At 39.2% G+C, this 26,372-nt stretch overlaps 2 protein-coding genes across 7 annotated transcripts in view; one reads left to right on the forward strand and one right to left on the reverse strand.

Annotated features, from left to right (window-relative positions):
• Positions 1 to 80: 80 nt before the first annotated feature.
• On the forward strand, positions 81 to 18,274 carry GPATCH11 (G-patch domain containing 11). Of its 3 annotated transcripts, none has more exons than XM_082851782.1 (9): positions 81 to 220; positions 4,110 to 4,181; positions 5,100 to 5,326; positions 6,158 to 6,199; positions 6,973 to 7,093; positions 7,215 to 7,305; positions 9,307 to 9,423; positions 10,333 to 10,414; positions 11,127 to 18,274. In XM_082851782.1, the coding sequence occupies exons 2-9, from the start codon at positions 4,123 to 4,125 to the stop codon at positions 11,180 to 11,182; spliced, it is 795 nt and encodes a 264-aa protein (XP_082707908.1). In that variant the 5' UTR covers positions 81 to 220; positions 4,110 to 4,122; the 3' UTR covers positions 11,183 to 18,274. The 3 variants fall into 3 exon arrangements, with proteins under 3 accessions (XP_082707908.1, XP_082707909.1, XP_082707910.1); XM_082851783.1 differs by lacking the exon at positions 81 to 220 and adding an exon at positions 3,741 to 3,760; XM_082851784.1 differs by lacking the exons at positions 81 to 220; positions 5,100 to 5,326 and having other exon boundaries at positions 4,114 to 4,181.
• Positions 18,275 to 18,400: 126 nt separating this feature from the next.
• EIF2AK2 (eukaryotic translation initiation factor 2 alpha kinase 2) overlaps positions 18,401 to 26,372 on the reverse strand; it is a 33,625-nt gene continuing 25,653 nt past the window's right edge. For all 4 annotated transcript variants that reach the window (XM_082851779.1, XM_082851780.1, XM_082851778.1 and 1 more), the window contains 3 exons: positions 21,649 to 21,753; positions 20,536 to 20,589; positions 18,401 to 20,458 (listed from right to left, as the gene is read on the reverse strand). In XM_082851779.1, the coding sequence (XP_082707905.1) occupies positions 20,336 to 20,458; positions 20,536 to 20,589; positions 21,649 to 21,753 (282 nt within the window). In that variant the 3' untranslated portion in view covers positions 18,401 to 20,335. The remainder of the gene's footprint in view (positions 20,459 to 20,535; positions 20,590 to 21,648; positions 21,754 to 26,372) is intronic.

Genomic DNA, 26,372 nt, shown 5'->3' on the forward strand with positions numbered 1-26,372 from the left:
TCTCCCAGCCGGAAGCGCGAGGAGAGCGCGTGCGCGGAAGGCTGATCCTGCGCAAGCGCACTTAACCACGTCCGCCTGGCCCCGCCTGCCTCCGATTTCCAATTGACACTGGCCGCGGAAACTCAGGTGGGAGCGAAGGCCCAGAGGTCCCGCGCAGGTTGGTGAGCGTATGCGCAGCGCTAGCTTTCGCGAGCTGACCTGGGGAGAGTACAGCTGCCGGGTAAGGAGCTGTGGGCGCCTGGTGAAATGATGAAGGGCGGTGATCTGTGCACTGGCTGTGACTACCCATCACACCATCACCAATATTCCCACCCGTGAGTGGTCGCGTCTGTGGCACGCTTGCACCTGGGAGGGGCGCGACAGGGAAGGGATCAGCGGCCCCTGAGAGGAGTGTTTGGGTCTGACGCGCTTCTTGTCACCTTTCTACTGTACATCCAACTACTTAGTCCATCTCTCCACTTGGATGTGTAATGGGACTCTCAGTACATGTGAAGCAGCACTCTTATTGCCACCTCCCTGTCCACTATCTGCCAAAAAACAAAACAAAAACAAAACCTGATGCTACAGTCTAACCGCTCTCAAAAACTGGTAACTCCATTCTTCCAGGTATTCAGACCAAAAGCCTTTTAGTAATCCTTGACATCGATCTTTCCCACCCCGCCGCCAATCCAGCAGCAAATCCCGTTACCTCTATCTTCAGAATATACCCAGAATCCGATCATTTCTCACCACTTACACTGCTGTCACTGTGATCCAAGCCACCGTCGTTCTGCCAGGATTATCACCTTGTGAAGTTTATCCTTATCCTTATGGGAACAGATGATGCTAAAGTATAGTGTACCCATAAAAAGGGGGTTTAAAAAACCTGTAACCCCTCTGCATAGCACTTTAGAGCTAAGTAGTTCCCTTAAAAATAATCGAATCCTATTTGCAGTAGAAAGAGCTCTGAGACCTGGATTTTTTGTGGTGTTGAGCAAGTCATTTAGCCATACTGAGTCTTAATTAAAGCAGGACTAACTGTCCGTACCTTACAGAGTGGTTAATGGTAATTAAATGGGATAAAAATGTTTGATACACTCGGTAGGTGCTAGATCATTATATATAAAAATACTGTTATTACAAATGAAGAATCTGAGGTTTAGAGACAGTGGGTGAATTACCACAAGTGCTGGATATAATCTTACATACTTTTAACTTATTCTATTATAATAAAAGGAAAATTAGGCAAAACTAAGCTGTAATGTTTAAGGATGCATGTGTGGGTGATGAAACCATAAGGAAAAGGAAGTGACCGGAAGGGGTGTGATAGGGTAGGGGAGAGGGAGGGCTTCTGGGGGGCTGACAAGGTTCTATCTGCTGATATGGGTGATGATTTCTATTATCTTTTGCTGTAGAACAAATTATTCAAGTTTAGCAACTTGAAATAACTATAATCATTTATTATCTCACAGTTTCTATGGGTCAGGAGTTTGTTAGTGGTTTAACTTAGCTTGGAATTTAAGAAGTTGTAATGGGGACTTCCCTGGTAGTCCAGTGGTTAAGACTCTGTGCTTCCAGTGCAGGGGGTGTGGGTTCGATCCCTGCTTGGGGAACTAAGCTCCCACATGCCGCACCACGCGGCCAAAAAGTAATAAATAATCAAAAAATTAAAATTAAAAAAAGAAGTTGTAAGGAAGATGCCAGCCCACAGTGAGCATCTGAAGGCTTGACTGGGGCTGGAGGATCCATTTCCAAGTTGACTCACTCATGTCACTCCCAAGTTTGTGCTTGTTGTCAACAGGAGGCCTCAGTTCCTCCTGCGTGGACTTCTCCATAGATCTGCTTAAATATCCTTACTATATAACAGCTGACTTCCTTTAGAGGGAGTGATCTAACTAACTTCAGAGTTAGAGTGATCTAAGAGCTGTAGTGTCTTTTGTGACCAAGAAGTCACACTCCACCATTTCTTCAGTATTCTGTTGGTTACATAAGTCAACCCGTTCACTGTGGAAGGATGTTGAAAACCAAGAGGTAAAAATCACTGGGGGCCATCTTGGAGGCTACCACATGGTTACAAGAGTGTTTGCCTCATAAAAATGCACTAAGCTACCCATTTATTTTATGCAGTTTTCTGTATTGATAGATTTACAAGAAGATTTTAAAAAAAGAAGACATGGCGACACAGGAAGAAAGTATTCCGTTACTACAAAATCAGAAATATAATTAAAGACCCTTCTTATCCTCATCATAGCTAAACACTGAGGATTTATGATGTTTGGGACACAGTGGTAGGCAGAGGCTATACAGGGGACTTATCTTTATGGTTTACAGCCTAGTTGGGAAGATATACATTAAAAATATAAAAACCAGTACAGTAATACCGTTTTCATCCAATGTAATTGTCCAGACTCTTGGTTACAGTTGACAGAACCCCTGTTCAAACAAGCTTAAATAATGAGGAAACTTATCAGCCTATGTAGCTGGGAAGAATGGTAGGTCATAGCATTAAAGAAAGAGCTGCAGGAATCAGGGCCTTGAGAACTAGGGTTGGAGACTCATTGCCTTTAGGCCTGTCTCTATCTGGCTTCATTCTGCAGAACAGGATCTCTTCGAATGACCAAGGAGATGGCCATCCACAGCCCAGCTTCACATACTTCCATTTTAGAAACCCCAACAAAGAGAGCTTCTTTTCCCTGCGATCCATATATTCGTATCATTAGGGAAAGAGATGCTTACTTGCCCTGTTTAGGTCATCCCCTCGCCTTTGCTAGGACATAAGGTACTATAACTGGCCATCTTGTGCCCAAGAGAGTATATAGTACTAAGATTGCCACCCTCCACTAGAACCACAAGGAGGGCAGAAGGCCGGGTTTCCAAAGGGAAGGATGGTGAGCAGGCCAAAACAGCATATGTGCACTGCAACAAGTGACTCCACTTTTGTATCCAGGAACTGGACCAGCAGCATTGACAGCACCTGGGCGCCTGTTAGAAATGCAGGACCTCAAGCTCCAGCTCAGAATCAGACTCTGCATTTTAAGAAGATCCCAGGGCAATTCATATACACAGTAAAGTTTGAAGTGTACTTTATAATTACATGATTTTAACTACTTTGGATAGAAACTGTCCTCAAAAGTGTTTCCACATAAGTGAAGCGTTAACTATATCAAGTTACAAATGAACAGCTTGAACATAAAGTGCTGTGGAGAGAGGCCTGAAGTGGTCAGGACAGGCTTTTGTGAAGGAGGGTAGCCTAGGCCTAGGAGGAGGGAACTGTCTGTGGTGTGTTCAGAGGGCAATGAGAGAGACCATGTGGCGTGACTAATGAGTCCTAGAGGAGAGTCAGAGGTCAGATTATGAAGGATCTCTCTGGCTACCACGTGAAAATGATGGTTCCTCCACTGCCCACAGGGTAAAGTTTACGAAGGATTTGAAACTGGCAAGTAACATGCCCTGACATGTTTTTTTTTTTTTTTTTTTTTGCGGTACGAGGGCCTCCCACCGTTGTGGCCTCTCCCGCTGCGGAGCACAGGCTCCGGACACAAGCAGGCTCAGCGGCCATGGCTCACGGACCCAGCCGCTCCGCGGCACGTGGGATCCTCCCGGGCCGGGGCACGAACCCGTGTCCCCTGCATCGGCAGGCGGACTCCCAACCACTGCGCCACCAGGGAAGCCCCCCTGACATGTTTTTAAAAAACCACTCTGGAGAGGTTCTAGAGGATGGGTTGGAGGAGGAGAGGTCAAAGGCAATGAGACCAATTAGGAAGCAGTTGTAATAGTTCAGGTGAGAAAAAAATGCCTGAACGAAAGCAGTGGTCACAACTATAGGAAAAAATGCCTATGGGGGATAATACGGAGGAAGAGTTGACAGAGGTTTATAAGAGGTCAGGAAGGGGGAGATAGTGGTGACGTTAATTTGGAAATACAGGGATGAAGGAGGTCTTGGGAGGGGGAAGAGAATGAGTTGTTTGGATTATTGAGTTTGAGAGCTCCACCCAGAAGGATGTCAAAAGGACACTTGAATATGGAGTAGAGCTCTAGAGAAAGGTCATGGCTGGGAATGCATACAGGTTTATTTCCATTTTGGTAAACTGAAAATTAGTAATCGTTACTTTATCCTATTTGATTTGTAGATGGTTTTGCCATATGAAGCTGAAAATGGCAGAAGAGGAGGACTATATGTCTGATTCCTTCATTAATGTCCAGTAAGTAAATATGCACACTCCATGAAATGATATGTGTAAGACATTAGTGGAGATTTTTCAGCAATGCCATTGCTTTTATATATTTTTATTTTTTATAAATTTATTTATTTAATTTATTTATTTTTGGCTGCGTTGGGTCTTTGCTGCTGCGCAGCCCCCTTCCAGCTGCAGTAAGCAGGGGCCACTACTCGCCGCAGTTTGTGGGCCTCTTACTGCCGTGGCCTCTCCCGTTTCGGGGCACGGGCTCCAGGTGAGTGGGGTTCAGTAGTTGTGGCATGCAAGCTCCAGAGCACAGGCCCAGCAGCTGTGGTGCACAGGCCCAGTTGCTCCGTGGCATGTGGGATCCAACCGGACCAGGGCTCAAACCCATGTCCCCTGCATTGGCAGGCGGACTCCCAACCACTGCGCCACCAGGGAAGCCCTAAGCAATGCCACTGATTTTAAAGGTGAGGTTGGAAGTTAGTCTTATTGCTTCATGGAAATACTTCCTATATGTCTATAGTACAAAGATACTAGAAATCTCTTCTTCCTTTTTAATGCTAGGTGTTTTTTTCCTGCCCTTGATTCTTTTTATTCCCCTCTTCCAAGGATATTTACTGTTTTACTTCATTTCATCTCATCACGTCTTAATACCTGCTGTCCAGCTTTGCTTTTTATTATAGCCAACCTCTTAGAAAAATTAGTCTGAACCTACTATTTCTAATTTCTTCAAATCTGTACTTTTAGTTTCTTACAATATGGTACCAGCCTTCATCATTTTAACTAACACAGCCATTCTCAAAGGACACTGGTTATGTTCTAACAAAGATGCTCCTAGAGGTAGCACTGAAATATTAAGTACTGTCAAGTGAGTAAGTGGCAAAGCTATGAGAAACTTCCACGTACTGGTCCAAAATAACCTTTTCCCTCATTCTTCAGAGAAGATATCAGACCAGGCTTGCCAATGCTGAGGCAAATCCGAGAAGCCCATCGAAAAGAAGAAAAGCAACAGGAAGCTAATTTGAAAAATAAGCGGAAGAGTTTAAAAGAAGAAGAACAAGAGAGACGTGACATTGGACTGAAGAATGCACTAGGCTGTGAAAACAAAGGGTTTGCTTTGCTCCAGAAGATGGGATATAAAAGTGGTCAGGCCCTCGGCAAAAGTGGTGAGTCACAGCCAGAAATAAACAGCTGTAATTTATTGATGAGTACCAGTGATGACTCTTTAATCTCTGTCCCTCTACACAGAAATTGAAACAACTTAAGCTTCTTAGGCTCTTACTGTTGCTGGCAAGCTTATGGAGAACTTCCATCTTCCCACATCCACTTTAGACATGTGCCATCAAGAGCTGCTTATCTGCCCAGCTCGGCCTCAAAGGCGCTAACAAGTGGGATGGACGAGGCTTACAATGGAGGCAGCAGCTAAGAATGGTGACAAGAGAAGGGTTAAGAAGTACAGTGGCCCAAAGGACAGTGAAGCAACATCGAAGATGATGGCAGGACTCTGCCCTGCTTGCTCTGTACCTGTGGCAGCTGCCTGAGTGACCCCTCAGCTGGAGAAGCTCAGTTCTCACCTCTCTTTTAGGAATGAGATTGCTTATTAAGAGATAGAGGCCATATACGTATAGTAGCTTCTGTAAGCAGTTTATCTCCTCTCCTCTCCTTTATTGTCATTGCTTTGACCTTCACCTCGCAAGGCTTTGCTCTCTCTTGTGGCTCCCACCCTCCTGGATATATATCAGTGTTTTCACTTCTTAAAATCCTTCCTACCTTGAGGTGGCGTTGCAGGCTGTGGATCAGCCTTATCGAGGACTAAGTATTTGAAGGCAAGGGTGGTAGTTGATTGTAGAGTATTGATGTTCAGTTACAGTTTTGAGTATCATTGAAACTGAAGGGGATAAGTATAGAACATTATAAAGTTGCATACTGCACCTGCCTGTAGTTTGAGGAAGAATTTCTAAAGTAGTTTGTGTTTTGTTCTCTATTTTTTTTTTTAGGAGACGGTATTGTTGAACCAATTCCTCTTAATGTCAAAACAGGTATGTAATTATTTTTGAGGCTATTTACCAGTAATAACAACTTACACTTAAATTTAGCACATATATTTGCTTAATAAATACTTTTTTATGGTGGTACTGTTACAGTTCTTATCATAAGACACCCTCAGTAAAATGTTTCTTAGTTAAATTTCTAGACCTTTTAAACTAAAAATACAAGTTTTAGTCAGTATAAAATAAAATTTTAATCATAAAAATAGGGGAAAAAGTGTTGTAACCATTAACAACACAAAGCTATTTTTGTCCACTGAGTGTCCTAAAAGTATCCTGAGACAGATGTATCCATTAAATGTTTTTCTTAATACTTTGGACAAATTAAAGAGAAAAAATATATACTTTATTTGTTCAGCATATTTATATGTAAGTATGACAGTTGATACTGTTTTCCCAATTTGAAAAAAATGTGTATAGTATTACCATCTTATTAGATCAGACCAATGATCTTTGTAAAAATCAAATTATGTGTTTGGGTTATAAAAAATCTCTAGTGTTTTCTCCCATCCTTCTTATCAAATGATTTTGAGTGACTGTACTCAAATTAGAATTGCATTTAATCTGTAAGTATTTAGGGAATTCCCTGGCAGTCCAACAGTTAGGACTTGGCGCTTTCACTGCCTAGGGCTCGGGTTCAATCCCTGGTTGGGGAACTAGGAACCCACAAGCCGCAAGGTGTGGCCAGAAAAAGAAATTTTAAGTTGTCATGTTTTGAAATATAAAGTCAGTACATTTCTCATCAGTGTTTCCTGTTTGAGCAGGAAAAAGTGGCATTGGTCATGAGGCATTACTAAAACGGAAAGCAGAGGAAAAATTGGAAAGCTACAGAAGAAAGATTCACATGAAAAAAGAAGTTGAAGAAAGAGCTGCAGAACAGTTTCGGTATTTTAGCAGTTTATAGTTTCACCTTTTCTTTATTGTGGTATGTTTTCTGGTACTTGGACATATAAAATGGATGAAGAGAGCACAGACCTCTAGTGTACTATTTTTTTCTTTGAATCAGAATGCGACTTAAAAATAAGCAAGATGAAATGAAGCTAGAAGGAGATCTTAGAAGAAGCCAGAGAGCCTGTCAACAGTTGGATACTCAGAAGGTAAGTCTTTTACCTGCTTTCAGTTTGGTAAAGTGTTTTGGCACCCAGTGTGATTTGCTGTGTATTTTTATTGTTAAAAAGAGAGAGAGAAAGAGAGAACTCCAAGCCTGGTGTATCTACCCACTAAAACTTTCATTTAAGATGCATTATTGATCTATGATAACTGATACTCATAATAATGACTTGTTCTCTGCAGGAACCTGAGTAGTCTGAATTATCCTCTATGGGTAAATTACCATTTTTACACTTAACTGTTCTCCACTTATTTGAATATTGATTACTCAGGGCTATTATGTGTGGAAATTCTGTTCACCAGGATATTCGGTTAACCAGAATAGCCTATTTTCAGTCCATATCCAATACCATATGTGTCTCTAACTAGTAAAATCATGGTAGACTACTATCTAGTTCAGATTTGAATGGTTCTTAAAATTCAATTTTTGATTTGATTTCATTTCATTTTTATTTTGATGGTTCAATTACCATCAAAATAAAATAACTTCATTTAAAGTCTCAAAAATGGAGGGCTTTGGACTTCCCTGGTGGTGCAGTAGTTAAGAATCCACCTGCCAATGCAGGGGACATGGGTTCGAGCCCTGGTCCGGGAAGATCCCACATGCCGCAGAGCAACTAAGCCCGTGCTCCACAACTACTGAGCCTGTGCTCTACAGCCCATGAGCCACAACCACTGAGCCTGTGTGCTACAACTACTGAAGCCTGCACGCTCTAGGGCCCGTGCTCCACAACAAAGAGAAGCCACCGCAATGAGAAGCCCGCACACCGCAATGAAGAGTAGCCCCGCTTGCCACTAGAGAAAGCCCGCCTGCAGCAACAAAGACCCAACACAGCCATAAATAAATAGATAGATAGATAGATAAAAGTGGGGGGCTTCCCTGGTGGCACAGTGGTTAAGAATCCACCTGCCAATGCAGGGGACACGGGTTCAAGCCCTGGTCTGGGAAGACCAACATGCCGCAGAGCAACTAAGCCCGTGCACCGCAACTACTGAGCCTGTGCTCTGCAGCCTGCGAGCCACAACTACTGAGCCCACATGCCACAACTACTGAAGCCTGCGTGCCTAGAGTCCGTGCTCCTCAACAAGAGAAGCCATTGGAATGAGAAGCCCAAGCACCACAATGAAGAGTAGCCCCGCTCGCCGCAACTAGAGAAAGCCCGCCCACAGCAACGAAGACCCAACGCAGCCAAAATAAATAAATTTATTTATTTTAAAAATAAATAAATAAAATAAAATAAAGTCTCAAAAATGGGGACTTCCGTGGTGGTGCAATGATTAAGAATCTGCCTGCCATTGCAGGGGACATGGGTTCAATCCCTGGTCCGGGAAGATTCCACATGCTGCAGAGCAACTAAGCCCGTGCGCCACAATTACTAAGCCTGTGCTCTAGAGCCCGTGAGCCACAACTACTGAAGCCTGCGTGCCTAGAGCCCGTGCTCCTCAACAAGAGAAGCCACCGCAGTGAGAAGCGCTCGCACCGCAATGAAGAGTAGCCCCCGCTCACCGCAACTAGAGAAAGCCCACTCGCAGCAACGAAGACCCAATGCAGCCAAAAAAATAAATAAATAAATTTTTTTAAAAAAAGAATAAAAAAGTTTCCTTCAATTAAAAACAAAAGTCTCAAAAATGTTTGTAAAATTCCCTTCATATGTAAATAGATTGCTGGAAGCAATCTCTCTTTTCTCTATTTCCATAGGACATTATTTTGAATATGTGTCGTGATACTGAAGATTTCCTCACTGATATGTATCATTTTATACCCATTAAGCTACTTATACCCATAGCTTCTTTTCCCTACTAGATTGTCAGCACCTGGGAGGCAGTATTCTAACTGGGTTTTGCATCCCCATAGTTCATAGTGCTTTACTCTTAAAGCAGCACTCAGTAAATATTTAATTGAGAGAATGAATTCATGTTGACAGGAGCATACTTGTGATAGAGTTATGTTTAGCTGTGTTTAATTGGGAATAATTCTACATTTTCAGAATATTCAGGTTCCCAGGGAGGCATGGTACTGGTTGAGGCTTGAAGAGGAAACTGAAGAAGAGGAAGAGGAAGAAAAAGAACAAGATGAAGATGAATATAAGAGTGAAGACTTAAGTGTATGTGTTGGGACCAGTTCCGTAAGCCGGCTGTCTCAGCCTTGGCACGATTAACATTTTGAACTGGGCAGTTGTTTGTTGTCGGGGCCGTTCTGTGCATTGTGAGATATCTGAGAGCATCTGTGGCCTCCACCCACCAGATGTCCATTGCACTTCCCCCTTGTGACAATGGAAAACATCTTCAGACATTACTACATTTTCCCCCGAGGGGAAAAAATCACCCCTTGAGAACCACTGCATTACAGGTTTATTTCATGAACCCCAGAGCAAAACTTAATATAATTTTCCCCGTTAGCTTCAGTCTACCCTCTCACCTCAGTTTTAGTTTGGATGATGGATTAGCCGCAAATGTAACTTATGTTAATTTCTACCTTGTTTCCTGCTGAACTCCTGGAAGTGATTCTGAGTACCTCCCTCCCCCACCCACAAACAAAACAAAGCAAAAAGACACAATTCAAAGGAAGTAGAGATTATTCAAGAAAAGAATACACATTTCTATGGTTACTTTGTATAAAAGAGTATGTAGGAGATGTTCACAATTTGAAAACCGTATGTTCCACTTAAGTGGGAGACCATTGATGAGAACTTTAGTGGTAGAGAGAGACAGTTTCAGCCAGATTTGTTGAAAGTAGAAGGGGTCTTTAAAGGATGCTTATTCTAATAGAGCCAGCCAAGATCTATTGTTGAAATGTTAACAAGGGGTCTCTGTTGTGTCTGACAGATGTGAAAATAGGGTAACTGGTAAACTGGGACATGTTCTAATATATTCTGCCCTTGACACCTCTCCTAACTGGTTGAGCGTGTAGTAGAAGATTTAGGGCCTTAGGGTAATTCAGCATGATCTGAGAGACCCGAAAACCAAGATTCTGTTCAATGTGAACTATTAATATGCTTGTATCCTATACCTAGGTACTGGAAAAATTACAAATATTGACTAGTTATTTAAGAGAAGAACATCTGTATTGTATTTGGTGTGGAACAGCCTATGAAGGTAAGAAGATACTTTATACTTTTTAAAAATATTGAGTACAAACACAAAACATTGATTTTAGCTTTGATTTTTTATGAAAGTCACATTTCCCATAGACAATGGAAATTTTTTTATTCCCTCCAAATGGCCATGTTGGATGAATGCTTTAAAGAAATAGTGGACAGAGAAATAATTGAGGGTTGATTAAAGGTGCTTTTAACTTTTCAGAAAGTGAATGTGCAGAAGGGAATTTTTCAGTCTTCTATTTCAAAAGAAATAGAGTTTTTAATCACTTCAGGATGTTGAATTTTTTTCATGCTTTATTTTTCATGACTCTTCAGCTACCTGAAAAATATAGTAAATTTTTAGAACTAATTTTTTTGTATTTAGGTAGAATACTATCCCTGAACCATAAAAATCAGAATGTTGAAATCCACTCCATTGTTTTTTCATTGTAAGGAAAGAAGTGGTTTAAAATGCGTCAAATGTCTTAACAGACACAAGTGCTTTCTCTTCTAACACACTTGCCCAAGTCAGCTTTGCTAACTTGAATTTAAGGACTTTGTACATGAGAGGTGAAGAATTTTGAGTTATTGTTGTATCTTTTCCTGGTTTGTTTAGCAGAGTAAGAAGCAAACACAGCTACAAAATACATGTCATGTTGAAATAATTTTCTAGAATAGTATACTATGCAATTTGTATTAATTGTTCCTTTTCCTCACATAAATTACAGATAAAGAAGACCTGTCTTCAAATTGCCCAGGACCAACTTCTGCAGATCATGACTAAGATTATTCTCAATAAAGTAGAAGCTTGGCAAATGTTATTGTTTCCTAGACAGTTGAGCAGTTAGAATTTCCAAATTTTTGATACCAGTAAAGAAAGAGGGCCTTTATATGTTTCATTGTTTTTATACATTAGAAGTACTTTGTACTTTAGAATATAATTGTTCACTGGCTTCAAAAACATAATGGAAAGCCATTTCAGAACACAAGTATTATAGACATGGGCAATTACAATTTATGACTCTTTTGTGACGTTTATGGGATTTAAGGACACCAACTCTCTTATTCACTTTGGAACAAATTGAGAAATAAGACATAGGAGTTAGAGATCAAAATATCAGCTTTATTATCAATGAAATAAAGAGCTAGTTGACTTGTTCTCCAGTCATGCTCCCTGCGAGATCTCCCTGGTTAGAGAGAACTGCCGACCTTTTCTCGGAGGGACAGAGCCCATCTTTGCATTAGGAGACCATTAGCTTTCAAGGTGAGAGAACCAACCCCTCAGGGGTGGGGCCATACATGCTCAGTTCCTTTTCCCAAAATCACTCATCAGATGAGACACCTCTCTGTTGAGACGGAATGAATACAGGTTCACAGAGCTTGTTCCCACACTTCTCTCTTCCAAGGAGCAAGAAGTTCCCTTCATGCAAGCATGAGAAGGAGGGGAAAAGTATTCCCCTCAATAAGAGTAATGTCAGAGGCAAGGATCCATTAATAGTACTTAATTCTAATCAGTTTTAGAAACAAAGTAGTTATGATATTCCGTAAAATCGTTGAGTTTTCATAGCAATGTGTATATCCATTATAAGTGAACAATTGCCCATTTTGGCTAAAGAAACAATAATTAGGAGTAACCTTAAATATCAGGTGATCCAACTTCTTAATCCCTTTGACAACATTCCTAGCAGGTGGTAATCCAACCTCTGCCTTTATTCCTCCAGCCACAGAGAGCTCACTGCCTTAAAATGGACCGTTGCATTGCTGGGTAGCTCTAAGTCATTTTAAAAGTTATTTTTCTGTCTTAAGCTGAATTCTGCTTCCCTATAATTTAACCAGATATAGCTAAAGACATACCATGTGGCACACCTCTAGAGAACTCCATCTAAGTTTGGGCATCAAAATCATGAACTTTTTTAAAGTTCACAAGCTCAGGTGCCACCCTTAGTGACTTGATTCAGCTAGTCTAGGATAGTTTCTGGATATCTATTTATTTTAAAGTTCTAAGAATGTGTCTGATTATCACCTGTGGATGAGAACTAGTGCTCTAGGTTAAACTAGAGCATGACTGTTCTTCGGATCAAGTTGTGACCTCATCTGTACAATTTTACAGCTCACCTTTCAGTAGCATTGAGCAAGAGATCAGCCTTTTTTTATTATAAACAGCATACCTGACAACATAGCAGAAGCTAACCTACACTTGCCCAAATTAAGATAATCAATGGTATGAGTTGTATTAGCCTCTGACCTAATTTGACCTAGTTCACTTGTTCTAAAGTCTAACTTGGGGAGCTTTAAAAAACATGATATTACAAAAGTCCCACCTCCAGAGATTCTGATGTAATTGGTCACTGTGGCCTGTGTATCACTACCCTTGATTCTAAAATGCAGCAGAGGGACTTCCTGGTGGCACAGTGGGTAAGACTCCACGCTCCCAATACAGGGGCCCGGGGTTAGAGCCCTGGACAGGGAACTAGATAACACACACATGCTGCAACTGAGAGTTCACATGCCACAACTAAGGAAGCTGCCTGCCTCAACTAAGACCCCATGCAATCAAATAAATAAATAAATAAATAAAATGCAGCAGAGCTTGAAAACGTAGTTAACTTCTGGGCCTCAGTTCTTCATCTAGAAACTGAATTATGAGTTTTATGACTATAAATACATATATAAAATATTGGAGCTTATATAGTTGGATAAAACTGATAGTTACTTTTTCCATTTAAAAAAATCGTAACATTGTATTAACAGCTAAAACAAAGTATATCTTCTTCTTGGAATTATAGTCACATCCTTTCCTGTCATTTCAGCCAACAAACCAACATTCATTTGGACAGACCCAACGCCATGTGGATAATTTCAGACAGAATGGAGTTAGGAACTGGCTTCCTTTTCTCCTCTTACTGACTGTAGGGCAACCTGCCCAGTGGCCTAGAGTATTTTGAATATGTCTGTGAACAAATATGCTGTGAATGTAGGAATAACCTTGATGGAACCCATAAGTCCACCAGAGTTGTGGTCTGCATTTCCAGGCCAGAGGCCAGAAATTTACTTGTTGTCATTTACTTTTGTTTATATTGTACTATGTTTATTTTCAGAGTCCTATCTAGAATTTCTAAAATGTTTCATTTTCCTACTTATAAACCCAAAATACTGGAGCTTTTAAAATTCAAAATAAATAGACTTTAATATACTAAATTGGTTTACCATACCCACCTTTACTTTGTTATTTATCAACATTTAATTGTTGAAATTTTACAGTGAACATTATTATTATTTAGTATTAGACACATTTTGCAGGATCAAGTATATGAAATTCTTAACACTTTTATTCCCTACTAATTCAAAAGCACTTATAGAGTTCCTGCTTAAATGCAGGGTAATACACTTGCTGCCTTGGGGCAAATCAAAATGAGAGAGCCTGTCCCTGCTTTCCAGAAATTTACAAGGAGGGAAACACCCATGCAGGAATAACTGAGCTCCAAAGCAAACTGGTAGGTACAATGCTGAAGAACTAAATAACTGAAGTATTAGGGAGAAGTTTCATTCCGAGTGGGAGATGGTAGAACACTATGGTAGCAGCACTGAATTTGGGCTTTCAGCATAACTTTGATATGCAGTTATGAGGAAGGCGTTACAATATGACCCAGCATTTCCACTCTTAAGTTATACCCAAGAGAAATGGAACCATGTCCAGATAAAACTCATACACCAATATTCATTGCAACATTATTCATACTAGCCAGAAAGTAGAAACCTAAATGTCCATCAGCTGATGAATAGGTGAATTAAATGTGATATATCCATATAACTGAATATCATTTGGCAATAAAAGGGAAAGGAATTTCCATCCATGCTATACCACAGATAAAAACATACTAAGTGAAAAAGACCACATACTGTATGATTCCATTTACACAAAATGTCCAGAATAGGCAAGTCTATGGAGATAGAAAGTAGATTGGTGGTTGCCTAGAGTTGGAGGAAGATGAGGAATGGCTGCTAATGGGTACAGGGTTTCTTTTTGGAGTGACAAAAATGTTTAAAAATTGATTGTGGTGATGGTTGCACAACTCTGAATATACTAAACACCATTGAACTGTATACTTTAAATGGGGTGAATTTTATGGTATGTGAATTATGTCTCAATAAAGCTGTTACTTAAAAAAAAGATTGAAGGGAATTTCAGGTAGAAACCATAGCCGAGCGCCACTGAGCACAAAAGCCTATTGAGGTGACCCTGAGCAGACCTGTGTGGCTGGGGCCTATTCAGGTAATGCTGAATGTGAGATGCAGAACGGGAGACCCCAGAGGAGCACAGCCCTGCCAACACTTTGAAACCCATTTCAGACTTCAGGCCTCCTGAACTGTAAGAGAATAAATGTGTGTCACTTTCAGTCATCAGTTTTGTGGTCACTGGTTACAGCAGCCCTAGAAAACCAATACAGGTCTCAATCAAACTGACCCCTCAAGAGCCACACATATTTGAGAGATATCTGATTTGCCTCAGAGTTTCACCCATTACACGGTTTTTAGTCAGAGTGTAAGCCAACAGTGGGGCCTCTGTACATCTATCAACTGTAGTCCCTGCATCTGTGACCATCCTGAAGACATGTCGTGACTGGGATAGCTCACGGTCACAGACGTAGGGAGTGGACTGACATGATATAAAGAGTAAATATCTAAATGGAGGTGTCTGCTGTGCTTTTGTTTCTGAGCCCTCTCCTCTATGTAATCTCTCCCTGGGCAATCCCTTGGATTCAAAGTTAAGCATCAGGGCTTACCTCCAGATAACATACACATCTCTTCTGTGTATGATTCCAGTTCATCCCTTCTCTCAAGTTCCTCTCCTGCATTTCCTAGAGTCTGCTCTTCACCCTCCCCTGAATTTATGGCAGTACCTCCAACTTGGCATCTCCAAATGAGATCTAGTGTTTTACCTCCCAAATCTGCTCCCCCTCACCTTGTTGACATGTGAAAAGCAGCCCCACTATTGGCTTAAATTCTAACTAAAAACTGTGTGAGAGAAAATATCTCTGAAATATGCATGGCTCTTTGACGGGGTTAATTTGATTGAGATTTGTACCTTCTTTAATGGCATCATACTCCTGGCACTCACCATCCAACCAACCTAGAGGTAATCTCTGATGCTTACATTTCCCTAAATCCTCACATCCAGTCAGTTGCCAGCTCCTCTTGGTTCTGTCCCCTCCCATTGTTCAGGCCCTCTTAGCCTCTCGGACTTCTGACCTTTCAAATATAGTCTTTTCCTGCTCCAACCCAGTCTGAATACTTTCAAAGTATAGGTTGGATCACACTCCTGCCTAAAAAAAAAAACCTCTTTGTCACCTTTGGACGTTACTGGGATGCCACTTCATTCTAAAAATTAATAAATATTTATCCCATCTGTCCCATTCAACTTTAGGGAAAGTTCTTCATAGAAGAATCACAGATGATAAATGTGAGAGGTTTGATAGAATCCAAAAATCACTATTTTGCAACCCCTAATGAAATAATGGATCCAGGCAATAATCATCAATGGCTGCTAACACCATTAGGTGAAAGATTGACAAGGAAGACTGATCATAGTAGATGACACCACCACAAGCCACCGACCAAACTCAAAATCACCGAAAGCAGAACAACCAGACATCATGTTCCTCCTGAAGTGAAGCAAAAGAAGGTATATAGTATCACCTAGGAGTATTCTCAGAAAAAAATTTCAGAACAGAATCAAATCAAGTTTCTAGATCTAACTAGACACCATGGGGATACCATCAGCCAAATCCTAAGTGAAGGAAATTCTGTAGGATATGTGACCTACTCCTTCCTCAAATAAATGGCAAGAGGAAAGAAGTTAAAAACGAGGTGGATGTTATAGAGTAAAAGAGACATACCAACTAAATGAAATGTTGGATCCTGACTTAAACAATCTACAGAAAGACATTTTTGAGATACGAAAACTCAGTACAGGCTGATTATTACATGATAGTTAAGAAAGTCTTATTAATTTGTTGAGTGACAATGATGTGGTTTGGTTAAAATTAAAAAGATCTGTTAGAAATACATCTTTAAGTATTTACAAGTGAAATGATACGATGCCTGAAATTTAAAATCCTCCAGCAAAAGACATTTTTTAAAAGGAGGGGTAAATGAAACAGGAAAGACAGAATATTGATAGCTGTTGAAGCTGGGTAATGAGTACACAGAGTTTCATTATTCTAGTCTCTGTTTTTGTGTATGTTTTAACACAAAAACGTATTAAAATATGAATAATATTGAAATCATTCCACATTCATAATGAAAAAGTTAGCATGCCAAGAACCTCAAGCTATGCTGAACACTCAAGTGGGAAATAGATGCTATGAGTTTCTCTCTCAGGTAGGTACACTGGATGATGGAGTCTGGGAAAAGCTTGCTTTTAGACTTCTAAACATTTCATACATAGGTGTGCATGTACGTATATATGTGTGTATACACATGTGTATGTACACGCAAGTCTGACTTCATAGACACGCAACCTGTGTGGTTGCATAAGGCCCCATGTTAATTTTTGAACAAGGGCCTCACATTTTCATTTTGCATTGGGTCCCACAAATTATATAGCTGGCCATACACACAAACACACACACTTTATATGTGTATTTATACTAAATATACCTAACACAAATAACATACATGCTCTGAGTAAGCTACATATATATGTACCTATGTTAAATATGTGCACATTTAATAAAAAATATATGTGTGGTTAGTAATAAAAATTTCCTAGAAGTTCTGTTTCTAGTGAAGCAGCTAGGTCACAATAGCTCTTCAAAATCTCTGCATGTATGTATGTTTTAATTAGCAAATAAGGTCCCTGGCCTTTGCCCCTCTCCTCCTCTGATAAGAGGGTACTTTTTTTTTTTAATTTATTTAATTTTGGCCGCGTTGGGTCTTTGTTGCTGTGTGCAGGCTTTCTCTAGTTGTAGCGAGCGGGGGATACTCTTCATTGCGGTGCATGGGCTTCTCATTGTGGTGGCTTCTCTTGTTGAGGAACTTGGGCTCTAGGCACGTGGGCTTCAGTAGTTGTGGCACGCGGGCTCAGTAGTTGTGGCTTGCGGGCGCTATAGCTCAGCCTCAGTAGTTGTGGCGCATGGGCTTAGTAGCTCCACGGCATGTGGGATCTTCCCGGACCAGGGCTTGAACCCGTGTCCCCTGCATTGGCACGCGGATTCTTAACCACTGCGCCACCAGGGAAGCCTGAGGATACTTTTTATTTACTATGGTTTTGAGGCTGAGAAAATATATACTCAAATAAATAAAAGCATCAAGGGATGCTTTATTTACTTCATAGTAGTAGAAATATTAAAGTGAGAGAAGGATATATAAAAGTTTCAATCACTATGTTGTACACTTGAAACTAATATAATAATGCAAATCAACTATACTTAAATTTAAAAAATGAAAGAAGGTAAAAATAAGGCCACATTCACACTAATTTGCCACATTCATTGGTTTTTCTTTTGAGTTTAGCCTTATTCATCAAATCCAGATAATATCAGTTTCTTAAAAAAGATTTCTCTCCACCCAGAAAAATTTCAAACCTACAGAAAAGCTCCAAGAATAATACAAAAAAACACTTCTATATTGTCCACCTAGATTTATCAATTTTTCAATAGTTAACATTTTGCCACATTTCCTCTCTCTCTTTCTATATATATATGTACTATCTTCCTATATATATATGTATTATCATTGATTTTTGCTGAACATTTGGAAGTTGCATATGTCATGCCACTTCACCCTGAAGTATTTCTGCATGCATTGCCTAGGAATAAGACATTTTCTGGCATGACCATAATATCATTATCACACCTAAGAAAATTATCAATTATTCTATAACATCATTTAATATGCAGTCTATATTCAAATGTTCTCAATTACCTGAAAAATGTCTTTTATAGCTATTTTCTGGGTTTTTCTTTTTTTTTATATCCAGTATACAATCAAGATTCAAGCATTGCATTTGGTCATTGCATTTGGTCATTATATGTTTCTAGTCTCTCTGTATTTAGAAGAATTCCCCTACTTTTTTTTTTTTTCGTGATACTGACTTTTTGAGAAATCCAAGTTAATTACCTTATCAAATGACTTCTTTCAGGATTTGTCTAATCATTTCCTCATGATTAAATTCCAGTTAAACACTTTGGGCAAGAAAACTAAATAGGTGATAGTGTATAATTCTTACATCACATCAGGAGGGTCATGATGTTAGGTTCTTCCACTTTCAGTGATACTAAATTTAATTACTTTATTATTGTGGTGATAAGAGCTTTCCATTTTAAAGATACATTTTCCCCTTTGTAATATCATCTGTCGGACTATATTTAAATCCTTTTGAGGCTCCTGTTTCCCAACGCCTTTTCAACCAATAATTTTAGTATCCATTGATGAACCTTGCCTTAATCAAATACTGCATGGGAGTTGAAGACCATATTAAATGCTTTTAGTAACACTTTTTAGAAATTGCTATAAGCCTTCACAAAAATATTATCTATTACTATGATTCTTCTGCTAAGCCTAAATTTGGCTCATTTTAAAAATTGTAAAATTATACGACAATTCTAGAACGGTAGTTGGATGCTATAAAGCTTAAAGGAACCCTCAGGTTCTTCCAATATACAGCTCATATTATTTTCCGGCATTCCCTACAGCAATTCAAGGAAACAAACTAGTATACCCAATGTTCCTCAAATCTATCTTTTCCAGAACGCATGCCATGCCCCTTGCCCATACTGCCCAAATGCTCTCCTCTCTATTCATCTAAATCCTTCACATACTTGGAAGTCTCACTGGAGTGTCACTTCTAAGCCCTGTGCCATGGGTCCTCAGCATAGAGTGATCTCACCCCTCCAGACTGATTGTTTTCTATGCTCAGCTACTGTCTTACAGCATAGTTATCATCTCTTTAAAGTGTCTGTTATAATAGGTACAAAATGTATTTAAGAGAAATAGAATAATTATGCAGTAAACACTAGTGGACTCAACAGCCAGTGTAAGAAAAGAAAGTTAACTGTTACCTCGGAAGTCCGTTTCTCCAATCACATCACTCCCATCCCTCCTCAGAGCCAATCACTATCAGAATATAATAATAGTTCTCAATCCTTTCCTTCCCTTTATTGTTTTACCACATTTGTTTGAATACCTAAGCACACATTTCACGTAGCATGTTCCTGAACTTTATACAGTATTTTCTGCAATCTGCTTTGTTTGCTTAATATTATGTTCTTGAGAGATGTGGCATGTTAGTTACATGCATTTAGTTACAGCATTTAGCTGTAATTCCTTCATTTTCACTATAAAACACTATATAGTATTCCAGTGCGTGAATACAATTTATGTATCCATTCTTCTTCTGGTGCACATTAGCGTTGTTTCCTGTTCCTTTGACTATAATAAACGGCATTTCTATGAACATTCCTGTGCACAAGTATGTAGCAATGGAACTGATGGCTTTTCAGGAATGGCAATATACATGTAACTTTGCTAGATGATACCAAATTGCTTTCCAAAGTGATTATACTTATCTTTTCATGGTTACCATATTTCTCCAGCTGGATTGTTAGCTATTTTGGACAGAGATAGATCTTATATCTTTTTGGCCTAGAAACAGCAGGTATTTAATAAATAGTCATTCATTAATTGATTAACTAATTGGTATTAAAAAGAAAATTTGAGGCATTTTTCCCCCCATCTTCATAATAAGGAGATGAGCGAGGGGAAGGCAAATATAAGAATGTTTCTGAAGTAAGAAAAAATGCAAACCTTTCTGCAAATGTGGCAAAAAATTAAGGGAGAAAGGAAAATAGAAGATAAATACCATTAATATTCCCAAGCAGACTTTAGACAGTTATAGGAAAATGGAGTATCAGAAGAAGGATACTTTTTTAAGTATCTAACATGTATTCCATTTCTTTTTCTCTGCAATATTACTCCACTCCTTCAAAGTCTTCAGTATTTTCAATGTGTTAGGTCGTTTCTTGGGATCCTTTGAGAGTAATTTCTGTAGAAGATTTTTCTGTAATGATAGTAAGAGTCAATACTAGGAAATAAAACATTGAGTAAATAAAATTCCGATTATTTTTAAGTGCTTACTTCTTTGTTGTCAAATACATCTGAGAAGATGCCATCCCTTAGACCTTTAAGAATCTAAAAATTAAACATACATATTCATTAGGAAATTATTCACTTTGGAGAAAAAACAAACTTAGGAAGCACTAAAGCTGGGGATACCCTAAATCTGGGATGTTTCTAGATCTTTGAAAAATCTCGTTAGCCAAGAAGCAAGCAGGAATCCTCTCCTCCACCCACCCCATGTTATAACCATCCTGAACATTACAGCATGTTGAAGTGTTAAGAGCATCATACGAATTATCTCCCTTCATCCTTTTTGGAACCCTATGCAATAGGTACTTTCATTATTCCTGTTTTACAGAGAAGAAGGCTGTGGAATCCAGGTGAGTCCCTTTTACTGAGCTTCAGACTAGGATATCCAGTTGCATGCAGGCTTCAGTGGCTCCCTGCTGCCTCCACAAGAAAGTCCATATTCTTGCCTCAATTTAGCCCCAATATATCTTTCCAGTACCATCAACCACTACTTCCTTGACTGATATACTCCAATAAAAATGACACCGGCCAGCTATTCCCAAACACACTTTTCACATTCCTGTCTCCACATGGCCTTCTTTCCAATCTGGACTATTAGAAGTCAACCAGTTCTTCAGAGCTCAATTTAAATGTCTCCATGAAACCTAAATCCCTACAGCTGGCAAGACCTCCCTCCTAGCTGTTTCCATTAGACCTCATGCCTTCTCCTAAAACATTTACAGCATTGTCTTATGTTACCTTTCCTCCTAGAATATAAGCTCCTTGAGAACAAGGCTTATTTATTTTCATAATCCTTGGAGCATGTAGCACAGGGTCTTATGCAAAGCAGGCAATCAAAACAATTTTACAGAGTGACTCAATTAGGAAGAAACAGCTACAGTTTTATGAGATGTACACACCTTCCAAAGAAGACCAAAGTTTTTGATCTTTAACAAAAAATACTGGTTGCCCAAACATGAAAGGGATAAAAATTCATATTTCATTTGCAGTCAGCACTAATATGCCCCAGCCCATCCTGGAGGCAATAACTGTTTGCAGCAGCACTTTGGACATGACGGCCAAAAATATTTGTTGCTTAATTCTTTCTGTGAGATTATTTACCTTCATTGTTTCTATCGCAGTGGAACATATGTGAAGAAGTTCTGCAAGAATTAGTCCCAGAGCAAAGATGTCCACTTCATTTCCATAGTCTTCTATACAAGCAATCTGAAGAAACCAAAGTATATTTACATTTGTGACTCATCTGATATAAACATCCATGCCTTCTAAAGCCAAAAAAGTTATCTGACCAAAACGTATCACACAACAATGTATGTTTATTAGCAAGATGTGTGGAGTCTGACTGCCCAGGTTCAAACCTCTGTCACTAAATAGTTGAATCACCATCAATGTGGGAATAATCTCAACCATAAAATGGAGGTAACAATAGTTTTAACCTCATAGCTTAACTGCAGGGTTAGATGAGACGAGCAGGTGAAGCAGTTAAAATCGTGCCCAGTAAATCAGCTGTATGCAAATGTTCATAGCAGATTTATTCATAATATTCCACAACTGGAAGCAATCCAAATGTCCATCAACAGAAAAACGGATGAACAAATTGTGGTATATTCATACAACAGAATAGTATTCAGCCACAAAAAAGAATAATCTGCTGATATGAGCAACAACTAGAGGTTCTCCAACAGGCATTACTTTGAGTGAAATAATCAAATACAAAAGAGTACATACTATACTATATGATTCCATTCTTATTAAGCTCAAGGACAGGGAAAACTAACCTATGGTAAAAGAAATCAGACCACTGGTTGCCTCTGGGCAGTGGAGAGGAGTGACTGACTGGAAAGGGGTCTAGGGGAATACTCTAGGGTGAGGAAAATGTTCTACATTTTCATAGGCTTGCAGGTTTCACAGGTCTATGCCTTTGTCAAAACTAAAAAAAAAAATGTACATTTAAGATCTGTGCATTTTATGGTGTATAAATTATTCCTCAATAAAATGTGACAATATAGGATGCAGGAGATATTTTAGAGAGTGGGAGTTAAAAGGGAGCTGTCAGTCCCCTACTGTCTTCTACCTTCACACTTTGCAAAAAACTTATGTTTTTATGCTGAATGGTCCCCAAAGGAAGAGGTGTGTTCCTTCTTCATTCTAGACTCTCAAACCATCAGATGGCTCACTGTATTTTTTCTTAGATGACAAAATAGTAGGGGTATTTTGAAAGATATATTACCTTTCAGTAAAAAATTATCTTTAAAGGGCATTTATAAAAAAAAAAAAAGATAGGACAAACAACCCCAAAAGATGAAAACAGACAGTAAGCAATCAACCAAAAAAACAAACAAAACAAAACAAAAAAGCCCCACCTACTACAGTAATGAGTCTATATATAAGCCAAACATTCATGAATTGATAGCTGTACAACAATATTCATAGCAGCAATACAGCGATACTCAAAGTAGCTAAAAGGTAGAAGCAACCCTAATATCCATCGATGTGACAGATTAACATAATGTGATATATCCATACAATGGAATATTATTCAGCCTTAAAAAGGAAGGAAATTCTGACATATGCTACAACATAGATGAATCTTGAGGATACTATGCCGAGTGAAATAAGTTAGTCACAAAAGGACCAACTCTGTGTGATTCCACTTATAAGAGGTCCTTAGAGTATCCAAATTCATAGAGAAAGTAGAATGGTGGTTGCCTGGGGCTGGGAAAGAGGGGAATGGAGAGCTATTCCATGGGTCCAGAGTTTCAGTTTGGCAAGATGAAAAGTTCTGTGGATGGATGGTGGTAATGGTAGCACAACAGTGTGAATGTACTTAATGCCACAGAACTGCACACTTAAAACTGGTAAAGATGGTAAATTTTATGTTATGTGTATTTTACCAAAATTAAAAATAAATATATTTAAAAAATCAGCAGCCTCACTAATAACCAATAACCCATTTTAATAGCAAAACATGATACATATCCAGGGAAAAGCTTTAAAAATATGAACAATATTCATAAAGAAAAAACAAATTTTCATTGAATGTTTTCATTGAAGAATATAAAAGTGGCCTTGAGGTAGAATATATTATTGCTCCCAATTGTGCACTGGCCTCCCAGAGAGAGCATGACACTTCCCCTCCATGTGCTTGTCTTGAGCTGGCCAATTTGCTCTGGGCAATGACTTTCAGTGATGCCACTGAGGAGCAGAATCTTAAAATCCATCACAAGGTTCTGACACTGCTTTCTGCAGTGAGGACAGAAATACTCAGATAGGGTTCTTCCTTCAGCCTGGGTTCTAGAATGAAGGAATCACGTGGGGCAAAACTGGGCCAAGACTGCAGCCATCACACCACGTGAGCAAGAAATAAACCTTTGGTGTTGTGTATGCCACTGGGAAATCAGTGTCATTTGTTACCATAGCATAGCCTGGCAAAAGCTGACTGAGGAGGATTTGAATAATTGGGAGAAATATACCAATTTCTTGGAGACTTCTTGGAGAAGAAGTCTCAAATATATAAAGATGTCAATTCCCCTCAATTGAATCCTTAAATATAATGCAATTGCTATCAAACATCAACACCAGTTGTGGAACATGACAAACTGATTCTACAGTTTATTTGGAATAGTAAATGTGAACACTAAGAACATTTTTTTCTTCCAGTTTCATTGAGATATAATACAGTACTGTATAAGCTTAAGGTAGAACATTTTTTAATTGAAGAATAATGTCCTGATATTTATCAGGACATTATATAATGCTATAATAATTCTATAATGCTAAAATATAAAACATTTTATAATGCTATAATAATTAAACAGGATGATATTAAAGAGGAAGAAGATTAAATAAATCAACTGGACAGAATAGAGTCCAGAAACAGATCCATAAGTGTGTGGGAATTTCATATATGATAAAATAGCATATTTATATTGTGTTAAATATATATATATATAATTTACCGTTTTAACCATTTCCATTTGTACAATTTAGTGGCATTAAGTGCCTTCACAATGTTGCATAATCATCACCACTATCTATCTCCAGAAATTTTTTCATCACAAACAGAAAATGTACCTATGAAACAACAACTTCCCATTCCTCTCTCCCCTCAGCCCCTGGTAACCTCTGTTCTACTTTTTGTCTCTATAAATTTTCCTTAAAAGAATATTTTAGATCATTAACTATTTGATATATGGTGATGGGGCAGTTTCATACCCACATGGGGAAAATCAAGTTATACTCCTTCATATATATACAAAAATTAATTCAGCTAAAGTATCAATAAAAACACGAAATATTTTTATAATCTTGTGGTAGGAAGGACCTCCAAAATAAAAATGATTAACCCAGAAGCCATAAAGAAAGTATTGAGGGACTTCCCTGGTGGCGCAGTGGTTAAGAATCCGCGTGCCAATGTAGGGGATACAGGTTTGATCCCTGGTCCAGGAAGATTCCCACATGCCGCAGAGCAACTAAGCCCATGCACCACAACTACTGAGCCTGAGCTCTAGAGCCCGTGAGCCACAACTACAGAGCCCGTGTGTCACAACTACTGAATCCCACGCACCTAGAGCCCATGCTCCGCAATGAGAAGCCACCGCGATGAGAAGCCCGTGCACCGCAACGAAGAGTAGCCCCTGCTCACTGCAACTAGAGAAAGCCCGCGCGCAGCAACGAAGACCCAACGCAGCCAAAAAAAAAAAAAAAAAGATTAAGCTACACCTCATTCATCTCAGTGACCAAAACTGCAGTCTGATAATTCCATAGTCTGACTGAGAGTGTGAGGGAGGAGGCGGCATTCTCGTACACATTAGTAGGAGAACATACTAGAGTCACTTATTTTGAATGACAATTTCACAGCATGTATCAATTTTTTTGAATTTTTGTATTTTATCTATTTTTTATACAGCAGGTTCTTATTAGTTATCTATTTTATACATATTAGTATATACACGTCAATCCCAATCTCCCAGTTCATCCCACCCCTGGCCACTTTCCCCCCTTGGTGTCCATATGTTTGTATGGACATCGGTGTCTCTATTTCTGCCCTACAAACGGGTTCATCTGTACCATTTTTCCAGGTTCCACATATATGCATTAATAGTATGTATCAACTTTGAACTGCACCTGTCATTCTAGTCAACAATTTCAATTCAAAGAATCTATCATTGATTATCATCGAAATATTTGTTTTTAGACTCAAAGATAAGGAGGAAGACACATAACATGTCTATAAATGTAAAAAGTTGGAAACAATCTAAATAAATGCCCATCAATAAGGCAATAGTTAAATGCGTGCCGGTATATCTATACTTTGGCATACAATACACTTGTTAAAAATAATGTGTCAAGGGCTTCCCTGGTGGCGCAGTGGTTGAGAGTCCGCCTGCCAATGCAGGGGACACGGGTTCGTGCCCCAGTCCGGGAAGATCCCACATGCCACAGAGCAGCTGGGCCTGTGAGCCATGGCCGCTGAGCCTACACGTCCGGAGCCTGTGCTCTGCAACAGGAGAGGCCACAACAGTGAGAGGCCCGCGTACCGCAAAAAAAAAAAAAAAAAAAAGTGTCAAATCTATTTGTACAGCCATGGAAAGATTATGATACACTGTTGAGTAAAAAAAAATTAAGTCACAAAATAACATTATAGTATCTTGTAAAATGTATTTATGTATGTTTTTATGTAAAAAGTCTCTGTAAATATGTATTTTTATCTGTATATTTTTTATAACTCAAAGAAAATGATCTAAAAGGATAAACCACAAACTCTAGTGAGAAGAGTAGAAAGGAAGGGTAAGGAGAGCTTTCCATTTTTATTCTATTTACTT

The sequence above is a fragment of the Leucopleurus acutus genome (assembly GCF_964270905.1).
Source record: "Leucopleurus acutus genome assembly, chromosome: 12".
In the NCBI taxonomy this organism is placed as follows: domain Eukaryota; kingdom Metazoa; phylum Chordata; class Mammalia; order Artiodactyla; family Delphinidae; genus Leucopleurus; species Leucopleurus acutus.